At 34.2% G+C, this 25,236-nt stretch overlaps 1 protein-coding gene across 1 annotated transcript in view; it reads right to left on the bottom strand.

The window, feature by feature from the left end:
• Nucleotides 1-25,236, bottom strand: part of LOC105668022 (opioid-binding protein/cell adhesion molecule homolog) — an 80,023-nt gene that overhangs the window by 9,365 nt on the left and 45,422 nt on the right. Inside the window, exons 3-6 of the mRNA XM_012360191.2 lie at nucleotides 16,809-17,016; nucleotides 6,556-6,714; nucleotides 2,435-2,563; nucleotides 1,204-1,341 (exon numbers count right to left, since the gene is read on the bottom strand). Coding sequence (XP_012215614.2) covers nucleotides 1,204-1,341; nucleotides 2,435-2,563; nucleotides 6,556-6,714; nucleotides 16,809-17,016 — 634 coding nt within the window. The remainder of the gene's footprint in view (nucleotides 1-1,203; nucleotides 1,342-2,434; nucleotides 2,564-6,555; nucleotides 6,715-16,808; nucleotides 17,017-25,236) is intronic.

The raw sequence follows: 25,236 nt of genomic DNA, 5'->3' as shown, positions 1-25,236 counted from the left end.
ATTGATCAGACATTTCAGTTAATTTATTTATTATTTTTTTATGAAATTGTTGAATTATTTATGAAGATAATGAATACTTTTAAGATTTTTTGCGTGATATCCTTGCGTTTCTTCTAGCAAATTTCCTTATTGTTATTATCCTTATTTGATGTCTTCCTGATAGAAGTTAGCAACTAGCAACTCTATTATCATAGCAACAGCCAATAAGTAAAGTTATTTATATGGATACGCGCATGCATATGTATGAGATGTATGGAGAGCACGTATCGTCATAAGAATTCTTATAGAGTCGTTTCGCTTAGGTAGGTGAAATGAAGGGGTATAATATATATGCAAGACTCGCGCGTATGCAAAATAGAGTTTCTTTTCATAATGGACAAAAATTTTAATGTCAGTTTTATTATTCTAGTTTTGAGCCCAAACTTCCATCAAATGTCAATTAACTAAAGTAGTAGATGAAACCTGAGATCTGCATCAAAACAATGCCGCGTGCTCTTAATTGATTCAAATGTACTTTTCTATTATAACACTTTAAGGAGAAAATTTTAGCCTACCGCGTGTACAGAGGGTGCTGTCACGGATTAGCGACCCGAGGTGGCACGCACACGTCTTAACTTTTACTGCCGCTGCCCTTGCCCTTAACCCCCTGGCGTATCGCAAAGGTGCATGGTAGCAATTAGAATGAAACGACCACGTTAGCGCGGTGTAATTAAGGCGAATCGCATTACAGCTGCTCGTGCGTGCGCCACGTCGTGCACCACTCAGCGTGCGCACGCGAAAAAGAAAGACTTGCAATCATTATTTCAAACTGGAATGAAACAAGTTCTCGGTTTTCGCACAAAGCTCTCATTTTTCCTCCTTTATAGATAGTGAATGTTATTCATGAATTCTTCAACGGTAAACATTATCTTAACAAGCACGAATTCATGAGATGTTAATTTGTTATGTTTGCTTTCGAAAAATATAGAGGTCTAACAGAAACTTTAGTAAGAAACAAAATTTGCCTCAGATTAAAATGCATACATGAAAATATAGTTATTAACAGCACGGTACTATCTTCATGTATTTAATAATTGATTCCTTTTGAATATGTATATTTGTTTAATTTGCTTTATAAAAATTTTGCTCCATATAAACTGAATTAACAAAGCGATTGCCTAGCATGGTTAGATTTATATTTTCATTAATATGTACAATGCTCACCGTTAGTAATAGTCTCATTCGATGGCCTCGTCCAATAGGTGATAGGACTAGGATGCGCTTCACTGCGACATTCTAATATGAGATTTTGTCCTTCGTAAGCACCCACTAGCTGATTTTCGATCCAAACCATAGGCGGAACTGCGCAAGATAATCTCGATAAAATAAACATTAAAGCATGAATATTATGCTATTCATATGTTAAATATTTATTATTTTAAACGAAAACCTGTAGATATGTGTGCATGTGTGTAGGGAGGGCGGTATTTTTTAAATGTTTATTGCCTTTATTATTAAATATTTCAATGCATTGAAATAACAAATAAAATAATAAAATAATAAAACAATTGATTAAATTTATATTAAATTTAGTGTAATCAGATTTCAGTTTAAGCCTTAACTGACAACACACTGAAATGTTAAAAATGTTAAAATTACAAAAAAAAATAGAACTTAATGAAATATCAGTCAGAAACTTTTCAAATTCATCACGGAATTCAACGTCTGACATTTGACGCAAATCTTACGAGAGTTCTTCTGCTCGTTTTTTCTAAATATTTCCTCTCTTAACTGAGTTCTCTTATTTTTTAATCAATCCAGAGACGTCACTTGTCCTCGTAGTAAACGACTCATGACATTGCATGGCAAAATTACGTAGCCGGCGGTAGGAAAGATTTAACTCCGTTTTCAGGAACAATGGCCCTCGGGATCAGCTATTCACCATGCCTACCCCGAGAGGCGTCATTACGCGGGATCGTTCACACCACGCGCGAGTACGACAATTTAAATTATATTTTGTGGCAAGCGCGGAGCGCGCATAAGAAAAGATTTCTACTACCAGGACAGAACAGTACTGCATAAAATAGCATTCACATGTATATCACTAAGTATACATATATAAATGAAAATTTTATTTTTAGAACAGAAATTGCAATAATATAATATTTTGTATGTTATATTTTACTCTTAAAAAGATTAATTAATAATTATTTCATAAATTTTAATTAAAATTTCCAGTATTTCCACTATTTGCTATAGTAATATTTAATAATTCCATAAAATATTTTTTAAATTTCTACTCGATAAAATAAAAGCGCATTTAACAATATTTCTCTTAATTAGAAATAGAAAAGTCATTTGTGTTATATTTTATTATATTTCATGTCAGCGTATTAAGGCCAGTTTCTTAACGTTAGTTGTAAAGCAGAATCTAACAGACAATAAAGTTACGTACAGTGAACAGTGAGAAGGATCCGCTTGCTGACTGTTGGTGGCACCCCGTTGGATGCTATGCAGAGATATGGTCCCATATGGAGACGCGTGATGCGTGTTATTTCCAGTTCCGGGCCCTGGATAGTCGCAGCTAGAACAATTTATACAGATGCAGACATATATGCGTACATATAAACGCGCGGTTATACCGCATTGTTATGTACACTTCATCGTTCAATGAAATACGCCTGTGACACGATCTGATTAATTAATGTCGCGTCGTTAATTCGTAACGAAGCGTTTTGAATCATAAACATATTTTTGTAATATATAAATTTGTAGTTACGCAGTCTATGATAATATTAGTTTATGAGCATCATTTTTATTGATGACAAGAATCATATTTTTTCGAGTATATAAAAAAAGAACGTTTTTTTTTCTCGCGAAACGCAAACTTCTTACGACTTGAACTCTTTGCATAAAAGTCTTTTTCTCTAGAAGTATAATTCTTTCGTAATCTAATATTTTTTATTTTCCACATTTGGTGCTTTAAAATACATTTACTAACAAATACTAATAGAATAATTGCAATAATGATAAAAAAGATTTCTCTGTATGAAGCGCATTAGAATTTTGCTAATTATTAGACGTGGCTAATAATATTAATTTAAACAATTATATTTTTTCTTATTTTCTTTATGTATATGTACTTCTCATCTTTCATGACATACCGTATAATGTAACTAACAAGCGCATGTACGATAATTACGTGGTAAGCAAGTGGCGGGAACATGAAACATGAAACATATTTAAACTTATGTCCCACATCCTGCAAAATATGCAAACGCGCAATTTAAGTGGCGTACACTGAATATACTTTCCCATTTGAAAAGCAGTAAAACAATTAAAAAGTTTCGCAATATACAGATTAATAATAAAAAAATGAAATAATTTGCCAAATGACGTATAATTTTGTTATGCTGAAAATTACATTAAATAAAACGTAATATAAATAATAATACACCACAAAAGTGGACAAAGTAGCACTCATTATGTCAGTTGTAATTTTATACGTTGTAAATTAATATTTGCTCTCTGATGTTTTCCAATAATTCTCGTTTTGCATGTTGCAACACAGTCGACTAGCTTAATATTGCGAAACAATTGATTTCAAGTTTAATTAAAATGTATATTTCCTTAATTTTGATATTATATAATTAATCGTGCTAATCGATTTGTATATTGAAATTACAATTAGTTCCATGTCATGAATGCGTAATGGAGTTAAATTGACAATCTAGCACATTCATTTCCAGATTGATTATCATATAATTTACATGGTTTCTTTACAGATCAACAGCCTAATAATGTGTGGTGTCAAAACAATATTCCATAGTTTACATAATATAAACATTTATAAGTTATTAAATAACATATGAAATGATATATGCAACTATTTTAATATTCTATTTTAATAAAAATTTTTATTTAAATAAAGACAGAAGCACATACACACATATCTGCAGAGAAAAATTTTTAATGTAAAATTAAATGTTGTAGTTACAGCTTTTAGAATAACAAGATATTTCAACAAGTTTGGAATAATAAAATTATTATATATTATTCTATATCATTTTATGATGATTATTCCATATGCATGTGCGTGTAGAATATTTATCACTCAATAATTTTTCAATCATTTTGATCGTCTAAAATTCTACATATTTACTTACCACATCTTATTCAAAAATATAAAATATTCCACTCGCGCTTAATTCTTTACGCTACTTGAATATGTACTATAAAACTTATATATAACAACATCTGCTCCTCTTCGCTTTGATAACTTAAAAAGCGTTTTCGTTCGTGCACCTGTTGAGATCTTTGAAGTAAATTCATGCATCAAACTTTTATCGTCTGCAGAAAGCAAAATCTCTTAGTACGAATTATCATACAGGAATAAAAGAATAAAGAACCTCTTTTCTCTTCAACTATTATTAGAAGTCAAACGGAGTGTACGGACTGAGTGCGCGAAAATTGTAAGAGTGATGGCGCACAGCCGCGCGATGGAATACTCTATTTTCCGGCACTTATCGCTTAATGGAATCGCGACCTTCCCACAAGACAGATGCGAAATGAACAGAGGAATAGAGAGACAACGGAATGCGACAAAATGTTTAAAGCAATTCTTTAAAATCGAAAGATAAAGTTTCGTCCGGTGAATAAATCATTGCGTGGTCGCTGCAATATCTCACAGCTGCAAGACGCCTCTTCGACCCTTTACGCCCCTTGGCACGGTCTCGCACGAAAGGACGAAAAATACTTTACAAGTGTGTTGTGCTTTGGTCCGTCGGTGTTTCCGAAGCACGAAACTCAGTACCAACTCGGCGATAAAGGAACAGAAATAGAGTGAAAGAGAAAGGGGATGGGTGGGTTAGAGAAGAGCTTGAAGTCGAAGAAGAAAGAGACTAAAGCGGTACTTAAGCTACCTGTCTGATGTACAATCGAAAATGTCTCCGACACTTGCTGGTGCAATTAGTCAGCGAAAGATCTAAACAATCCTGACACTGGCGGCGCGAAAAATAAGAGTGCCATTAAATAAAGTCGGAAACCGAAAGCGCGTGAGTGATTAGATTGCGAGGACGAAAACTACCTTATTAATTCTAAAAAAATAAATTTAAAAATGAATAAATTATTACTAACATTAACATTTATATTCATTAGAAAAATTATAACATCGTACATTAACAAAAAATAATCCCTAAAATATTTTGTCGAAAACATTTGTGTACAACATTTTTTCCACAACAAATAAAAAATTAAATTACATATTGATTATTAGTTGCTGTTGGACTTTACTCAAGGATAGCACAACGATAGAAATTCGTTCGGAATTGTAAACAAAATTAATTTCTCGACGAATGGGTTAAGTAAACGAGTTTATATTATAAAATACTCGGCAATTTTATTTCGATGGACATTACGCCCGCGGCAGTTTGCTGATAATAACATCAGGAAAGAAACCATTTTGTGTAACGAATCGTTAAATTCTCTCGCCGGTTGCGAGAGACTGCAGAAAATGGAATGGATAGAGAGGAAATAAATTACTGTTGAACGTTCGTCAAAGTAATAAAAAAACGTCAATTGAATCAAAAGCTCGTAATTATAAAAAGAAAAAATACATATATATTAAATAGATAGAGATTAGTAAAAGATATAGTGAGAACTTATTAAGAATAGAATGTTTGCTACATTATTTAAATTACATGATATGATTTTATTGTTATCGAAAATCAATAAAAGCAGATTAATTTATAACATAAGTTTCGCACAAGAAAATAATGCTAATTTAAGAAAAACGTGTTAAGTCAAATTGAATTTTATAGTTATTCCGTTTTTACTAAATTGATTTTCTTGTCAAACTTCGTATCGCGACTGTCATTGCGGAGATCGTATTTGATTGTGTATTTTGACAGATTTATGCTTTCTAAAAAAAGCAGATTCTCATTAAATTTTAGTTGAAATTTGTATTTTTTTATTATATTGACATTTAATTATTTCACTCCGATTTTGATTGAACACATTCAACATTCTACGATAAAACATATTCTACGCAAAATTTATTTTATTACTAATTCTTTTTTGAAAATTTTATACTTTAACCAATTCAAATGCAGTTTTGATCGGGTTCAATAAGTAAATTTACTTTATTTATATTATCTGCGATATTTCATCAAATTTTATCAAGCGTGTTCGATCTACAGTGAATTCTACAAAAAGCACATTCGCGTATCGATTCAATGCCGTCCATCAAAACTCATTCAATGATCCGACTGGGTGCACAATAAACGTCTCGCTCAATCAGCGCGAAACGGCACAGCGAGCTTTCTGTCACTCTGTTTTAGAGCGAGAGCGCGAGAAAGCCTCGCAACAGACGTTCTACGAGCGGGTTTACGTTCAATATACGCGAGACAACGACAACAGGAGGTTGAAAAGAGGCGTGGGGATCGTGCGAGAAGAAACGCGAAACGCGACTCTATCTGCAAACAGCAATAGGCAGTCATTGCGCAATGGGACGCGATGATCGGTGTCCGATGAGAGAGAGAGACAGAATCGACCGCATAATAGTTCGAAGATACGTACCTTCGAAAATGTTTGACACGCTGATCGTGCCGCCTGCCTCGCGACGCCACGTGACTGTTGGCTCTGGTGTTCCTGTCGCCGCGCACCGTAGCGTCACGTTGCTACCCTCTCGCACCACCATGTCCGTGCTGGTGGGATAGTCCAGGATATCCGGCGGTACTGAAACAATGACCACATTGCGACGAGAACGTCCCAGAGACTATGCGCGCGTTCACGCGCATACTAACAAACGGAGCGGTGCACGATAAACTTAACTCTACAACACACTGGAATAAACCGTCAAGGAGTGAAGATGTCGCTGAGGTTTGAGAAGAATATATATATATATATATACTTATATATATAAAGGATATATCACAGATTCGCGACGTTATTGTAATATCATACTGAGAAAAAACAACTCCACGTGTGCCATTGTCAGGAAAGACTTTCACAATCTTTGATAAAATATTTCACACTTTGAGTATTTTAATTAATAAATAAGATAATGGAAAGCAAGTTTAAGAGTGACGCTGTTTACTAAATGTCTGATAAGAAACATATAATTTCCATTCAGTAAACATAAAAGGAAAAAGAGACAGATCCATCTGTTCCTATATCTGTCTTGTTCTAATTTGGTACTACGGTTCTCTGTAGGCTATAGAGAAGACTCATTCCAGTATACTGCAGAGTTGACCGGCGATACCCATTCGTACGAGGCTAGATAGATGGCTATCTCGGTGGTCGATCATGCTCCGCTACCGCCTGTCGCAATATTCTGCGTGCACACCGCACACACCGCGACGAATGTAGATTCGCGCCCCATCGCCGGTACGACGGGCCGCTCGTAAAATCTCGATTCGCCCCGCCGATCTCGAATTCGCTCGAATTTTCGCAGCGTCCCGGGCTACATCCGGCCCACACCCTCCTACATTTCCGTTTTTCCTTACGGGAGATATTTTTTTGTTCTATTGAAGGAGTTTTTTTTACCGAGGCGATCTTCGGCGCGTGACTTTAACTGATCGTAACTCATCGCTTTGTTATAGATCGCAACCGGAAGTTGGATAGGGTGTTGCAAAAGGATGCGCGGTGTTGGAAAGACGGTTCTATTTTTTATGACACATCTTTTTCTTCAAGCGTGATAACGCAAGCTGTTCGGTAAACCGCAGCGTATATCAAGCAGATCAAAAAGACATGTGTGGATAATAATTAAATTCAAATATTTTAATTAATTAATTAAATTTAACTAAGCAAATAATATAGTTTATAAATTTAAAGCACACATAATATATTACCATTTTATTTAATTTATGTATATACATATATTAATATACATATATTGCAAGTTTTGCAAATTTTAGAAAATAAAAAAGTTACGATTATCATTTTTATAAATTGATATACAAGACACAAGTACAATCTGAACTAGCTAAGAGAACGATGTATCACACGAGTAAAGCTGCATAAGCAACACATATATCATGCAAAGTAAATCCATCACATCGCTTTATCCGAGTTTAGTAAATGGCAGCTGGATATGATATGGTGGATTGTGCTTAGAAGATACACCAGATAGTTTAGAGTTTCTATCTATCTGTCTAAGTAAATAAATCAACTGAAATGTCAAAATTAAGCAATTTATATATGTTGATTTGTTTCATCTTGTTTTAATATTTGTTACCGGTTTAAAATTTTTAATTGATTTGTTTTTTGAAGTATCTAGATTAATCTTCAAACCATTTTACACAAAAAAAATTCTATAAGATGATGATATAAAACGTAGAGAAATATGTGAAGGATAAAGCAACTGATTGCAGCAGTTCAATTTTCTCTCTTGCTTTGACAAACGCAGCAGAATATTTGAGAGAAAAAATCGATAGAAACAATCGCTCGCCTTGATAGAGACAAAAATTTGCAGGAATCTCATCTCTTCCATGATTAGATTTTTCGTATTTGTGAAATAATTGATGAGATTATTGTATTTACTCATCTTGAGATTCAAATGTTAAATTAAAATTGAATCTATATTGTAATCTATTTCAACGAGAAAAGCTTTCTCAGAGAATATAAGTTTAATCGTGTCTTAATTTACTGCTATGATCATTGCATTAACTAGTAACATGAAAGCTATATTTTCGAACTATATTAAATTATTTTTTTATAATTAATTATTACTTAATATTGTAACCATATATATTCTAGTAAAACGATATTATTGGAAAAAAAGTGTCGTGCTTATCCCAGAATAGGAGGTTACTGCTATTATCGTAGGACAGATTTATTCACGCGCCAAAGTTAATGTTCACAAGTTAAAAATTAATTAGTATCTCTACTTACAATTAACTAGACGCAAGCGAGTGGTTGTATAAAATATAATATAGCAAAATATAACAAACAACATCTTACATTTATGTGGAAAATATTATGATCTTCATAAATATTCTTTTAGGTTACAAGAAAACACTAAAAATGCTTACGTGATAAAAAATGCGATTGCTTTTGCTACGCAAACAACTTTAAAATTTGCTTTTTAACTAAGTTCTCTCTTTCTCTCTTTTTTTCTTTTATGATGAAGAGAATAAATAATTTAAAGTGTCCTCTATCTACTAATAAACTTTAATAATTGTAAATTAAGTCTTGCATATAAATGTCAAATTATCCGTTTTTAAATTTTTAATAAATAAAAAGCAGATTTTAATCAATTATTTTTAGAAAACCTTATTTTAGTCGTATAAAAAATATATTTTTTTTGTCTAGTTGGTTGAAAAAAGGGAGATTTGGCCATCTTTTCAATATTTTTTTCTTTAAAATATATTATTTACAATACAATTTTTTATGAACATAGATAAAATAATAAACATAGATAAATAAGATTTATGTTTAAAAAATTAAATAACTTTTATTATTACACTACATTATGAAAAATTCCGTACTAAAAAAGCGATAAATCTCCATAATTTCTTTTTATGCTGATCTGTTCGAATGAATCAATATAGATAGCGTAAAAAATTATTACGTTAATGTTTATAATATAAACAAGATTATTCGCGTATGCACGTAGATTGAATTTTATAATAGAATAAAAAATATAGAATAGTATTTCCGTCGTCGACAGCTTGCTTGATTGACCTACACTCTTTGCGAAAATAATTTTTACCGCGCAAGAAAAGACCCGCCGCGATACATTTTCCACGGCAACAATGCGAAGAATTTCGTTATCGAGTTGCTTTCAAGACGGAATAGAGCCGAATATGGTTGGCGCACATGCAGTTTGCACCGGAAAGACGGCTGGCCGGGAATGGTTTCCCACGGCTTACGCGGACCAAGTTCTTTCCCGGTCACGAAAGAGGCTACCTTCGTGAATAGTCCTCTCTTAGAGACCGACGTCGCGTCCCCCTGGTGAGTTACGAAAGACGTGTTCGGAAGGCAAAGAGGTTCCAAGACGAAGTTTTCGCAGATGCGAAAAAGTGCCGGTGCGAATGGTGCTTCCGTGTACTAACGACGAGACGAGAAAGATAGACGGAAGTTGCGATTGCATAACAGTGCAGGTCTAATGTACATTAAGTATACAAAAACGTTTTTATTTACGCTAATCGATGAACTCTTTCAATAATTAACGAGCCCATCTATAATTAACTATATTAACCAAACTGTTCTATCGATTGCTCTTGACGATTGCATAAATCTGAATAATTTCTTTTTTTTTTTTAATAATAATATATTTTATTGAAGAGTCAGAATATGAAAACCAAAATAATATTATTTTATCTGTATTGAAAAATATGCATTTGTAAATTGTACATTTTTTTATTTAAATATTATTCTATAGTTTAAATACATCGCGAATATATTTTTCTGATAAAAATCAAATATTTTAATATTTATTTTTTGTTTTATTTATACTTCTTTTAGTTGTTTTAATATATAACATTTATCATTATCTTATGGATACCTCTACAATAAGAGCTTTAATGAATTTAAAGTTTAAATTAATTTTTTTTTGAAAATTTATTAACATTTTATAAACTTGTCTAAACACAATTTAATCATTAGTGTATGTGAAACTGACAATATATAAGAGCACACGTAGAAAACGTCTACAATGTGAGGTATTTTCGCAATAATGTTTGGGTGGGTCCAACAAAGAGAAACCCAAAATGAGGGTGCCCTCTGACGACGCAGCAGATTACGGCAGAACAGTCAAATAGTGAGAGCAGTACGGAGCGAATTCTTCCAAAGAATTAAGCGGGCATCGGCCATCGAGCAAAAAGCAATTCCGCGCTGGCGTCGCTACACCCGCGCCATCACAGGTCACAGAGATATCACCGGGCCCGGTGTGCAATTCATTTCGCGCTTTGCCCCGACTGCGTCGGGCGCAAACGGGGCGAAAAAAAGCGCCGTATCCGCAGATAGTATATTTATTGATACGGGAAAACAATTGGGTCGAATTTATTATTTCACGCGTGCCCGCGCACCGATGCGAGCTGTTGTTTTTGTTTGTTTTCACGGATCTCGTTTTATTCGCGTAGACAGTACACACCAGCGCGTTTCATACCACCGATATCTTCGAGTGTCCTTTTGAATGGCCGCTATATTTTGCGACGTTCCGATAACGTTTGAAACGTTTGAGTGGTCGAACGAGCGTTTAGACCAACATGATACTAAATTGATGTACGCCGATATCCAGAGATTGAATTACGCAAAAGTACAGTAAAAACTATGAACTCTTTGCCACCTGAGAAAATTTCGAGTAATGCGATATTACTATAATATTATAGTACATATCTCTTGTTTCCATCGTAATCTTATCAATATTCCGTAACTGGATAATCGATACCTCTCCTTTATAGCGCTTCACACAGTTTGAAAAATCTGACTCATAAATTATGATGCATTTAGGTCATAAGCCATTGTGCCAACTTTATATAGAATTGACATTAAAGCTAAACTCGGTATTAGTAAAAGCAGTACTTTTATATATTATCAGTTTATTTTTACTAACGATTAAATTGTGCTTAATGACTGTTGTAAAAACCAATTAATTTTTTAAGTATTTAGTTTAATTAATTTTAATTAATTAAAATTATTTTATTTGAAAAATATTTTTTTTTTTATAAAAAACAAGTTATTTAAATAAAATTTAATTATTCTGATATTGATCAAACAATTATACTCGCTATAATGTATTGTTTTCGTATGTACTTTACGCATTCGTACATATTCACTTTGAAAAAGTGTACGACCGACCAATTGGTCACGTAAGTGGGAACATGTAATATCACACCGAGGCAAGTTGACCAAGCCAGTAATTTTACTACGATAAACAAGAAATTTAACGAGGGTTGGTCGCGATAAGCTTGAGTTTTACGTTTATATATGTATGCACCCTACATACGTCGAGCAAGCAAAGGTAACGGTGCACGACATATTAAGGTCGGCGAGTTGCTGCAAGTTTGAAGATGAACTAATAATTATTATCGAAACAAGATATCACACACACTGTGCTAGAACAGAAATCTACACCGTTTGTCAATATGCATTCAATAATCGAATTTGCGCAGAATGAAAAGTAAACTGTATAATAAAACGAATATTTCTGCAAGAATAATCCAGTCAATATTTTGAGCAGCGTATCGCGCGAATATATACATATATATATTTACTATTTCCATATTTTAGTATTCTTCTATTTTTTGTATTTGAAAAAAAAAACACGCTCGGAGAAATTGAGCCTTCTCAACAAGTTTGATTAGCTGAAGCTAATTACGCAAAAGTACGTAAACGAAGCAATATTTACTACAAATTGCATGCTTGTGCGAGCTTACTAGCATAGAGAATTATGGTTATTACTGTTTCAGAGTACTTATAAATTTAATACAAGTGCTAGTTTACGACTTTTACTTTGCTCATAGTAATTCATTTAAAACAGTTTTATATAATTACAACAAACTTTTCACATGCACAAACATCATCGAAGAAGCAATATCGCTTCAACAAATAACGCAGGAATGAGAATTTCTGTACAATGCCGACTGTAACGAATTCATGCAAGTATAATTTTAAATGCAAATTAGAGAAAACCACAATCAATGGCTCGATAATGTTACGAGAAACAAATAACTAGCTCCTCCATTCTGTCCTTTTTGTGTATCTTTATCTCGAAACACAGTTTTACACTGATTTATATCCAATTTATGTTTAATCGATACAGAACTAAACGATTATCTATTACTTGAAAACCGATATATTATTATTGCATCCCAATAATTATAAAATATATTTTAAAACTACACGTGAAAGAATAATTTTACAAAACAAAAGAGACAGAAGGATCAATTAATCAACGTATTTTACATTAGACTTTTTATAAGTCGTCCATGACATAATGATCTCACGTCAATTTTTCTGTTCCTTCCTGTTTGAGCGATGTAAACTACCGAAAAATGCGATGTGTCATCCGATAAAACTAGGTGGAGCAAAATAGCCGGCATCGCTTTTTCTTTTGCTTTTTTCTTTAGTTCCACGTCTCGACGATGTGGTCGACGATAGGTCGGGCCGATAAAGAAGAATCTTAACGAGGGGTTGCGGTGAGTTTAAACTATACGCTTATACGGGACTCCGCTGCACGGTGGCTAGGGGCGGTTTGCGGCGTGAGGAGGAGGTCGACCGGTTATTAGAACGAGGAGCACGAGTTGCCGGGAAGGTGTCTAATAGCCCGCCAAGAGTACAATCGCCCTCGAAGGGTTTTGGCGCGGGGGTACGTACTTTACATACATTTGCATCCCGCCGCCACAAATCCGGCCGATCGCGGAAGACTAAGGCGGGTAACGCAGGGGAGGCGTCTCTATCTTGGCAAGCCACCCGAAAGGGCTCGCTGAGGTGTGAAATCTTTAATCTGTTCAGTTCCTTTCTCGTCAAACGTTATTTTAGATTTTAGAGCAAAGTTCAGCGCAAGCTTTTCATAAATTTACTGTGATACAAAAGTTATAGGATGACCAAAATAAAACTTAATCAGTACCTTAAAATAAAGTAAAGATATATTAGTGTCGTCTGATGGTTTAGCAATTGATGGTTTAATTTAAGTATTCTTATTAACAAATAATATGTTTATCTTAAATTACTTTTATTTATATTAATTTTATGCAGACATTTTCACAGTGACACGCAATAATTAATTTTTTTTAAACTATCGAGTAAAAAATTTAATTATTCTAACTGTAAACCATAATGCAAAAATATTTTTTAAATATATATATATATATATATATATATATATATATATACTGCTGCATCACTAATAATTAATGGATTATACATGTGTAATATTTCTTATTATTTATATTTACTTTATTGCTGTGATGCGATTAATTATTATACTAATTAATTATATAATTATTATATTGCTTATTATTTTGGTTATGTTATATTACAATTTATTAATAAATACAAATTAATAGATACATTTCTTTGTTGACAAAAACAAATTGGTAGTCTAATAAAATAAAAATTGCTTTTATAAGAGATTTATATATTACATTTATTATTTAAAAACAACTTTTAATATTAATTTTTAATGTACAATTTATTTAAGCGTAGTCAAAAATAAACGTCGATGAGAAAACCTTGTGCAAATAGAAGAAATATAAATTTAAATAAAATGAAAGATATCGTTCATTGGTACAGTGAGGAAATATACGTTGTGGTAGTTTTACATTGTATATTAAGTGTGAAACATATAAAATAGTTGTCATTAATATTTAATTTTTTTTTTAAGTAAATGAATGGTAATTGAAATTAGTGATTGTTTCTTTATCAAATTTATTTGAATTTTTAAAATTAATAGATAGAAGACAAAAACATGCTAGTGTTCACAGTACGAAATTATGAAATATCTGCGCTGTTATTGCGATAACGTGTCGAGTCATATTGCACAAATGCAAGCGAATTCAACGTTTTTTCCTGGAAATAAATGTTTAACTGTACAATTCGTCCGTGAATATTCGCTCGTCTCACTTAAATCCTAGTTAACGTGAGCTTTGCAATGTATCAATGGGATACTATCTGTGAGCTTGTTAAGAGATATAAATCAGTAAGCTCAGCTGAGATATTTATGGAGATGCATTAGCTTTTCGCAAGAGTATAGAATGCCAGCATTTATTTGGTAATTTCCGGCAGTCCGATATTCATCTCTCAAATGCTATTGCGCCAGAGCGCGATAGAGCTGACCAACGATCTCCAGAGATCAGGAATTGTGTCAGACCTTCGTCAAGCCAACTGATAATTGGTAGTAGGGTGAAAAAGAATGCGTTCATTAATAAAAAAACAAGGAAAGTCGAGTGCCTTATCTAATAAAAATAGGACAACTGTCAAGCGTAAACAATAATGAGAAAACGTTGTAAGCTTTAAAAGCAATTATTTTGTATCAAAACTTTTAACGTGTTGAATCAGATAACAGTAATTTCACTATTTTGTTAGCAAACGTTATTTTATCCAGTAGCTATTTTGATGATTATTCCATACAGCATTCTACTAAAAATAAAAGATTAAATATTTAATATAAATATTTAAAAAATTATAAAATTGATATGAGAGTAATATAATGATAATTCATAAGATTTTAATTGCCAAATCATTCATATTACTCTGTAAAGCAGGTAAAAAAGAATATAATATGTCCCTTTGAGAAAGTAATTAATTAAGATGAAATTCAGCTATGCAAAGCTCATAATGTTGTTCATAGTATTTCTTGGAAAGCCGCGAAACAAATAATCAAGGATTGAATATCGGTGTCTCGTAGTAGCAATCATGGCTTCCTCTGGAGGTACTACGGTGTCCGCTAAGACGACCGTAGTTGGCGAAGTTTGACAAGTTGGCGGTAACAGGGACGGTGGTACCAAGTGCCAAGAAAGTTCCGAGGAAGGATCAGTTGATGCATAGTCGCGGGAAGAAGGATGCGCCTTGCCAGCAAAGGACGTGTTCCGCGGGACAATCGCGAGTTACGTATACATAGAAAACGCTGAATCCGCCAGTGCTTAGTCGAGTTTCGCAAGGACTAGTCGAGGATCTTGGAGTTTCTGATGGCGTGGGTTACAAATTCACGAGCAATCCCGAACGCACGATTTGCTCGCACAAATATTTGTCAGCAGCAGTCCTTAAATCATTCCGGAATTTTCATGCCCCGCCTCATTTTCAATTTTCCGCTTCTTAGACGTTATAAAAACTGGAAGTTGCGTACGCAATATGCCGATTATTATATATGTGAAATATATGGTGACTTTCTTTATATTCAAAAAAATTTTAGTTAACATTAATATTATTATTTAATTAAAAAAATATATATATAATAATTGAAAAATATAGGTCACTGCTTAATAAGCACCCACTTTAATAATCAATGATGCTTTTTAAAACTATTTAATTTTCAGTTATTAAAGATAATAATTAATATTGCAACAAAAAAAATTTATGTATGAAATTTAAATGGAAAATACATAGATAAAGCATTTTATCAATACGATCTTTGTGCAATTTCTCTCTGGCCTTTGTATTTTTAATGTTGCACACAATTAGCAAGTAATAATAATATTATAGAACCAAAAATTGTTTATAACGCGATGAGATTTTATCAAAAAAATTTTGTCATTTATTTGAAATAAAGCGAATGGACAATCCGCACAAAGTTGATATATTCAAAGCATTGCGATGTATAGCCGCTCATCAATGAAATTGCACCAGGTGGATATGTCAGTTTCTTTGTGTAACATAATAATCAATATTGATTGCTGAGCGCGACATAGAAAGCATTTGTAATTTTCGAGCAGAAGATAATAAAGCTGCGCGCAGTATTATATACATTCACATTGTGCATATGACACGATGTTCTCTTGGCGACGGATATGACATCTTTTTGTTCGATAAAAGCTTGCAATAATTATGGTTTATTATTTGTTTAATATGACATTAAAATGTCTGGATTTAACCGTACAACTAGCTAATGTGATTTTACCACGCGCAGTAAATGTCCATTAAAATATATTTAAGCTATTTATATATATATATATATATATATATATATATACTTTAGCTGGTATGTTTTTCTCGCCTTACGTTATACAGGCCTCACATAATATGGAGTTTAATTACATTTCTACTAATTAAACTTGCACAATTAATATTATATATGGTTTCAAAATTCATTAACGCTTCATTCTCCCACTATAAACGTGAAATAAAAATAATTCTTTCGAAAAGAATTAAAAGATTTTGATCTTTACCAACGACTGCGAGAAATCCAGTGATGCTGGACATCGGATCAGTATTAACCTGGCACATGTACCAGCCGCTGTCACTTTGGCGTGTGTCTCTTATGTGCAGGGACCATGTTCGATGGCCACTATGTGTCACAGCGATCCGATGATTCTTCGTAATAACATGACTCGCTATCGTCAGAATCGTCTGCGTATCGACTCGTAGCCACGCTACCTGCAACATACACACACACACACACAAGTTGGACAATTAAATTCACTCGAATAGAACTCCATAAAGCGCTATTTTGATTTAAATCCTAATATACAAGAGCTTCGGTCAATAAAGATAATTAACCAAATTTTTGTTATAAAACTTTAGCTGTTTTCTTGTATTCTGTCTTCTTGCATGTATATCTTTTTTTTCGTTCTTTTCACGTAGTTTCAATATTTTATACCAACTATTTTTAACTTTAAATAAGAGTTTAATATTATACATTGAACTTTTTACTACTTTCTAGTATTTTGAAAACTCTTTAGAAGAGGTTTCAAAGTATGTAAAAGTTTTATGTAAATATATACACAGAATGCAATGCTTCTAGATATAAATCAATTTATCCTGACAGTTCAGACGAATGATCATATAAACGAGGAAAATATCGAATAAATATAAAAGCAATAAACTTTTTTGCAATAATATATATTTTTAAAATTTTTATCGGTTTTTAGACAACGCTATATGTACTTACATTTTTGAAATAATTTTTATACAGTGAGAAATATCTTTATTTCAAAATATTTCTATTGCATTTTGAATATAATGATTTCATTGCTTATTATTATCTGTGTGTTCTTATTATTTGTAATAGCATTTATTATTAATTTCTGTCTTGAACCAATCAGAAAAATGAATAATAAAGCGTCGAATCAAATTTAAGCAACTTCTTAAGTTGGAAAAGGAAACGATTGTATATCTGATAAGTATATACTTTGAGACACATGTTTCAGTATGTACAGAATTGAATTGTCGAGATGCATTTCATATCTCCGCGTTCCCGCAGCACTATCATATTCAGTGTGATAACAGACGCGCGAAGCTGGGTACTTTGTACCACTCTAGCCTGTTGCAAGCAGCGTTAGAGGAGTTAATATTTTATCATATCGCGTTGTAAAACAGATTTAAATAGCAAGTTTTGTTTAACGAGAAATTTAAAATAGAAAATTGTATTCGGCGAACAATTTTCAACTGTTTCGTTAGGCAAAATAACCAGCGATGTGTTATTAGAGGAAAGTAATAAAGGCGCATTACATATTCAGTGATACTTTCGTAAATTAGTTTGACAATGTAATAATAATAATATTGTACGAAGCTTTTATAAATTATGCAGCCGCTGTATATTCCGGTCATGTTTACGTAACTTTCTTTTTTTGACACGAGAAATTTCATTTAAACATTGCGATGTTTATTTTAATCTTCGATATAATAATTTAAAATTTTTTTTTCTCTATCATAAATAATTTATTTTAAAAATATAATTTGCTTGTACGTCAATCTTGTTACGTCAATTCGAAAGCATTATGTGGAAAAGTTTAACTTCAAGTTTTTGATATTACACAATATGACAAAATATATATCTCACAATCAGCATATTAAACTCATACGTAAGAATGTAATGCTTTTAAACTTATTCCATGACGTGAGTTAAATGTTTCACATAGGAATTAAATAAAAACGATATGCTAAAGCTGTAAGTGTCAAGCTGTAAAGCTATCATAGTCAGAAGAGCCAAATCAAAGAGAATAATAATGTGCACGACCTAGTTACCGGCTTCGCTGCCTTGTACCATTTCCTGTAAAAGCAATCCTTCTTTTATCCGATCCAATATTCGCGGAGTACGGCGACTGCACTTTGGAACGCACCTATCGCTTTGCCGCGTCGCAACCTAGTCGAGATATCTCATTAAAAAAGTAGATAGCATTCTTCGTACTTATTCTTTGCAGGAAAAAAAAAAGAGGACAAAGATCTCGGTGGGACGACGCCGCACGCGGTTTTATTTATGAATGTCCGTTGCGCGTCTTCCACCCTCCGCGCGTCATCCCCTTCTCTGTTCCCGACAATCCCGCTCAACCATCGTCTTTCCCATCCTCATCGCGGAAGCTGTCAACGCGTCTCATCGTCCAAGTGCTACCGACAATGTGCTCGACGCTTACCAACTACGCTCGTAACATAAAGAGAGGCGAGGGACGAAAAGAAGAGAGAGAGAGAGAAAGAGGAGGGGAAAGGGGGCAAAGGGAAAGAGTGAAAAAAAGGAAATAAAAAAAAAAACTTCTTGTTACGCCAAAGTCGTAATACACTCGACGCCGTTTTAGAACGCCTCTCCACTCCTTGTACAACGCGTGTCTATTCGGCCCGTAGGCGATGTGTGTCGCATACAGTTGTGTCCGCCACGTGCCTCATATGTACCGGACAGGCGGAGGCAGTCTAGTCGACGAACGACGAATGAGGAAAAGGGAAGGACATTTTCCAGAAAGCGACTCGAGGGCGAAGACGAGGGTGGAAAAGCGGTGGTTACGTTCGCGGAGAAAGAAACCCGGAAAGGAAGGTGCCGGAGTGTACCGGAGCGGACTGTGAAGAAAGTGGTGGTGAAGCGCGGACGATGGGAAGGGAGGGATGGTTGTAAATTGTGTGTGCAAGACGGGGGTGCAAAAGCTCTCGGGGTTGATAGAGGATACGCGTGTAGTGCATTCGCGCGCGCGCGCGTTTATATGCATACGTATACTGTTTCTTTTTCTTTCTCTTTCTGAGAATGTCGGTATAGAGTGCATACGCCTATTGCATACCCCTATTGCATACGCATGACGAGCTCTGTGAGCACGCGTAATGGGAGCGTGTCATTCTCCTTCGTCACATGCGCGCGATCGCGGATCTGCTGATGGAATCGCAACGCTCGTGCAATTACTTAGATTCGCGTATGACCGAAATACGACTGGAGCGAGCGCGCATCGCAGCGTAGTTTCGCTTTTACAAATGATTCGTTTCGCGGTAACGATATAATTGCACGTCGCTGTAATCTTGTCGCGCGTGCGCGCGAACGCGCCTGAGTAAATGCCACGGAAATCTCTCGTTCCCTCTGTCTCTCCGCATCCGCCACCGGCGGAACGCTTCCGTATCCTTTTTTCGTTTCGCGCGCTGTTTTCTGCTTTGGACGTGCCGCGACCACCCGGTTTGCCGGTTGAAAGCGGCAAGAGAAAATCAGAACTCGGCGGCGACTCTTTATTTTCGTTTACGTCAGTCGGTTGCACGAGACGATACCTGTGTATACCTACCTTTTTTGCTCGGACTCTTTCCTTAGCGCCCCTCCCCCCTTCGAGTTAGCAGCTACCCGTTGCACCCCGTCATCCGCAACACCCTCATTTCATCCCTTTTAGTTGCAGCAAGTAGAAAAGGTATCCGCGGGTAGTTCTTTAATTTCACGAGATATCTTCTCGAGGCGCGAGCGCTTTCGCGACTCGCGATGAAAAATGACTCGGGCAAGTTCCCCTCGAGGGTGTATACCGTGTCCTGGTCTCTGGACGATCGCTCATCCTTTCTCCTTCGATTTCTCTTCCGTTCGCGTGCACCGCGTAATCGTCGCCGGCCGTAAGCTACGAAAGAGAACGTTGCGCGATGGGCTCGCGTATCATCGACGCGATCGACGCGACGATAATACCGGCGAAACTTCGATATATATCCCGATAACAGTATTCTTAAAAAAGACACATTCGGGATGAATGGTTTTTAACACAATATCCGCACTGATTGCGAGTTAACAAGATTTATCGGTATTTTTAATTATTGATAAGTCTGGTATCCGGCGACGCCAGCGGCACATCGATATAATTCTATTTATTTGACTAATTGGGAAATAAACGTACAGAAATCGTATCAATTGCTACTGTCGTTACCGCAAATAACTTTATATAATTGGATTACATATACATACATATGCCCATATCGTGTTAACAACATAATGCTGCAAATGTTATTTTAAAAATATTTTGTTTGTTTCACACGAATATTACTTAATAACTATATGACTTTTTGAACACAAATTAATTTCACTCATTATTGTTATTGCAATAAAAGCTTGAATATCGGTTTTGAAAAAGTAAAAGTATAAAATGCGGATATAAACTTGTAACATTTGTAGCACTATACGATATAACATAATGTGAAATTAAAACTGAGTTACGAGTTGTGTGCGAACGTCTCTTGTACGATATCACTTGAATATCATTGCATCTAAAGACATGGTCTTTAGACGTGCGGCATAAATGCGCGATATGAATAAAAAATAGTGTTTTCTCGCCCCGACGTGTACTGCACCTATACAACGTCTCGTAATTACTCGCAACTCACGTACGATGGCTTACGAAGAAAAATGAAAAGACAGTGATTCGTATTTACCCGTCCGCGCAGCTTGAAGGTGCTCAAATATTTTAACAAGAGCACGGCTAAGCGATTTTCCGATATAATAAGTCATCTAAGAGAGAAACCTAGATTCAACTCGTTGCTTCTAGCGATACAATCTAGACAATATCTTACAACATTTTCGATGCACTTTAATAATCAACGCTTTAACAAACTCTCGTAAATTTAATGGGATCAATTAATTAAAAGGACTTATCTCTGTTTACAGAACTACGATTCATATTGAATATACAAAAGAATTATTTTTGTAAACATTTTATAAAAGATATATCTCAAACCGCTGCTGTTTCTTTTATTCGCCAATTCTGCGATTAATTTGAAACTATTGTGATTAGTAAAGGTTTGATTAGAGGAATCAGCAATTAGCTCTAAATTCTTGAATGCAGATATTGCAATCAAGCACACGCAAATAGAATTTTTATTTTTAACGTGGATTATGGATTTGGATCATGTCAAAAACAAACATTATTGCTTTAAAAATAATATAATTACAATACTTTGTTGTTTTTTTTTTAATGTTATATACATAAAACAAATTAAATAAAAAATTTTGATTGCGTCGTTTGATAGCGAGTAATATACTATCGTGTATACAGCGTGAGAGAAATTTACGTATGTTTGTGATATCGCGATATATATACGTCAAATTGCCAATTCACAAAACAAAGCATCATTAAACGTGCGTAGGAAAATCGGCGTTCATAGTGCACATTTATGAGTTCTCGTATATTAAAAACAAATTTATTAAACGTACCTAGCAACAAAACAAGCAATGAATTGTTCAAGTTTTCTAACGCTCATGTTGGAAAACGTTGGATATTCCGGTGTGTAAATATTGGAAAATTCTAAACGCGTTAGTGGTTATCGTTGGACGGCCATGCTATGGTAATAATCACGCTTGCATAGCGTTCAGCGTTAAAATGTCTAACACACGTCATTCAATCTTCGATCGCTATATACGCACAACCATATTGAAAATTAAAATGTGATGCACGTGATAATTTTTTACGCTCAAGTCGATATGGCACACATAATTCGTAGCGACAATATTCGTTTTTTTATTTATTTTACCTGTGTATAAAATAAAAGTACTCAGCTTATCTTTCTGTTTATGGAAAAATGCAAATATAAAACTCGAACAGTTCGGATATACAATTTTTATTTTTTCATTGGCATATATTTTTTTAATAAATTCGATATAATTGGCGTTTGCACTTGGCTTCTAATGCCATGCGACATTTTTTTGGAAAATTTCAGAATCGCCTTGCATACGATTTTAATACATAAAACTTGTTTGCTCATGTTATATTCAGAACATTTTATCATAGTGAATGAGCTTCTGCCGCTAAAAACGATTATACTGGTATTTCCAGGCTAATAATTACTGCATTCACACGAAAGTCAAATTCAATTAGTGTTTAATTTTGCTTTGTCTTGTATTGCAATTAAAAATTTATTTTTTCGTGAATACCTCACGAGATTTAACTATATCAAAAAATTACATAGATTGTCCTACATTAACTGCTTTCTAGAAAAACGAAGAATTAATAGACATGTTATAAAATAATAATTGTTTCTACGTTGCCGATATTACAGCCTCAAAATTATAGGTAAATATAAAAGTTACAAAGTTTTAAAATATTAAAATAAAATAAATAACATTTTAAAGTTACAGAAAAAATTTGATTTTTTATTTAATTTAAAAAACTTTTTTTACCGAAATTTAATCTAAAAGCTGTTATCAATCAATTATTTGAATTGTTATTTATTATAAGTTGAAGAATAGCGATAAATTGACTGTTAAATGTTTGCTGTAGAATAAAAATTCACTTTAGTTTCATCATACAAAAAATGTAGCTTGACGGAAAAGTTTCGCATCAATTTAATTAAAATGTCATTTATTAAATTACATTTATTTCAAAAAGATTGTTTATGATGCGCGCAGTAAAAAGCGTATATAAAGTCATCCAAATGTAATGACTTTAATTCGCCATAAAAGCTTTACTCGACAGTACTCTGTCTTTGTAAAAAATATTTTACCCAGGATAGTTAAACAGTATCTCTTGCTGTGATGGTCAAACAACAGGGAGGTTATTTAATCCAGGTCAGGTTACAAGTTAGTTGCGCGTGTTATCAGAGGACGCAAAGATAAGCATCTGTCCGCAGCGCTCAAAGTTTGCTATGGACAGAGGATGAAATAGTCGGCGAATTCGATGCAAGTTGTACAGACGGATAATTAGCCCCAGTGGTACAATCGGCATAATTATTGTCCGCTGCGGCTTACCCCCGCACACTTTCCTCCTACGAGTACTCAACTACCCCCTCACCGCATTCTCTCTTTCTCTCTCTCCCTCGCTTTATATTCTATTCTCTCTCTCTTTCTCTCTCCTACATTCTCTCTCTTTCTCTTTCTCTCTCTCTCTCTCTCTCTCTCTCTCTTTCTCTCTCTCTCCCTCCCTCCCTTTCTCTCTCTCTTTGGTTCGACATTTTACAACCACTATCAAACGCTCCTGCCACCGACAAAACACACGATTGCATTAATGAGCCCAACAAGAGCCGATTGAACGGGTTTTGCCTAAACAAGGAATGCCCTGTTAATTGTAATCGCTCGTCAACCACGGACGCGCTAATTACAAAGGCAATCATCGTAACGAATGTCAAATACAGATAACGCTATCCCGGTCGTTTGTGTTCCGTGGACAGACAGATACGTAATTCCTAAAGCCAGCGCTACGACTTATTTGTCTAGCGCATTACCATTAACCTGGTTATGTGTAATAAGAAGTGCCTCCTACTTATGCATAAGCTGATATGCGAAATGTGCATCTTCTGTCAAGAATCGCGCTAGCTACAAAGGCCATCGTTTTAATAAATAGCACATGCATATACCGAACGCTATGACTATGCAAATCGAAAAAAACTAACGACATATTTTTGGGATAATAAAAAAATATTCATATATTTTGATTGTATAAATGATACTCGTGTATTCGTTCGGAAAAACTCTATATGCGTTTGGTCACTTTGAACATTATCACCAATGTACAGAATAGAAAAAAGAATTTATATAAGCGTATGAGCTGCGTGTGAACATAAAAGTGCACCAAAAAATGTGCAGTATAATATTAAATTCTGCATGACAGCTTTGTCGGAAATAATTCACTTTATTAAAAGATTTTATATATTTTACAACACTGTTTAGTTTAGTTTGTTGCAATCTATTATTATAAAAGCGCTTCATACCTTGCTATCAAGTATACATCATAAATTGAGTACTTAAGTTGTATACCTCTATAACTTTCTCTCTTTCTCTCAAAAGCCTTCGCTTGTTTACAACAAACTTGAAATTTTATAAACTCGAAATTGCTTCATTATTCGAAACAAACAATCTTTTTGCGAAGATTGCATTATTTTGTCCTAGGCAATCGAAACTTATCAGTTTTGCAAGTAGACGTATTTCTGATGTTATTGGCTGTTAAGCTGAGAGAAAGAGAGAGAGAGAGAGAGAGAGAGAGAGAGAGAGAGAGAGAGAGAGAGAGAGAGAGAAAGATCTCTCTCAGTTATAGCCTACGGCGCGTATTCTTATACTTCCAAAGTCGATAAATTACAAGTTATCGAAAAGTGACATTGACAACGCACTTTATACATGTCTTGCTGATGCTTTTTACGAAAAAGAAACAGATCATAATAGCAGATGACTTAAAAATATTTCTGTAATTTTCTACTAAAATGGAATTAAAAATGTCGTAATATCACAAATGCAAATAAAATAAAACCGTCATACTTTTAACTTTTGTATTTTGAAAAACAAATTACTTATTTCTTAAAATACAAAACGAAAAAAATATGACAGATTGAAATATAGCATGCTCTAAAACATATTTATCGATTAAAGGCTGGCTGGTTCGCCACGAGCGACCAAAAAATAATATGCACATAAAGAAACTGCGCACACATGTTATCCATACCGCATGGATTGCGAGG

This window comes from Linepithema humile, chromosome 6 (genome assembly GCF_040581485.1).
Source record: "Linepithema humile isolate Giens D197 chromosome 6, Lhum_UNIL_v1.0, whole genome shotgun sequence".
In the NCBI taxonomy this organism is placed as follows: Eukaryota; Metazoa; Arthropoda; class Insecta; order Hymenoptera; family Formicidae; genus Linepithema; species Linepithema humile.
This window is presented reverse-complemented; position numbering and strand designations above follow the sequence as displayed.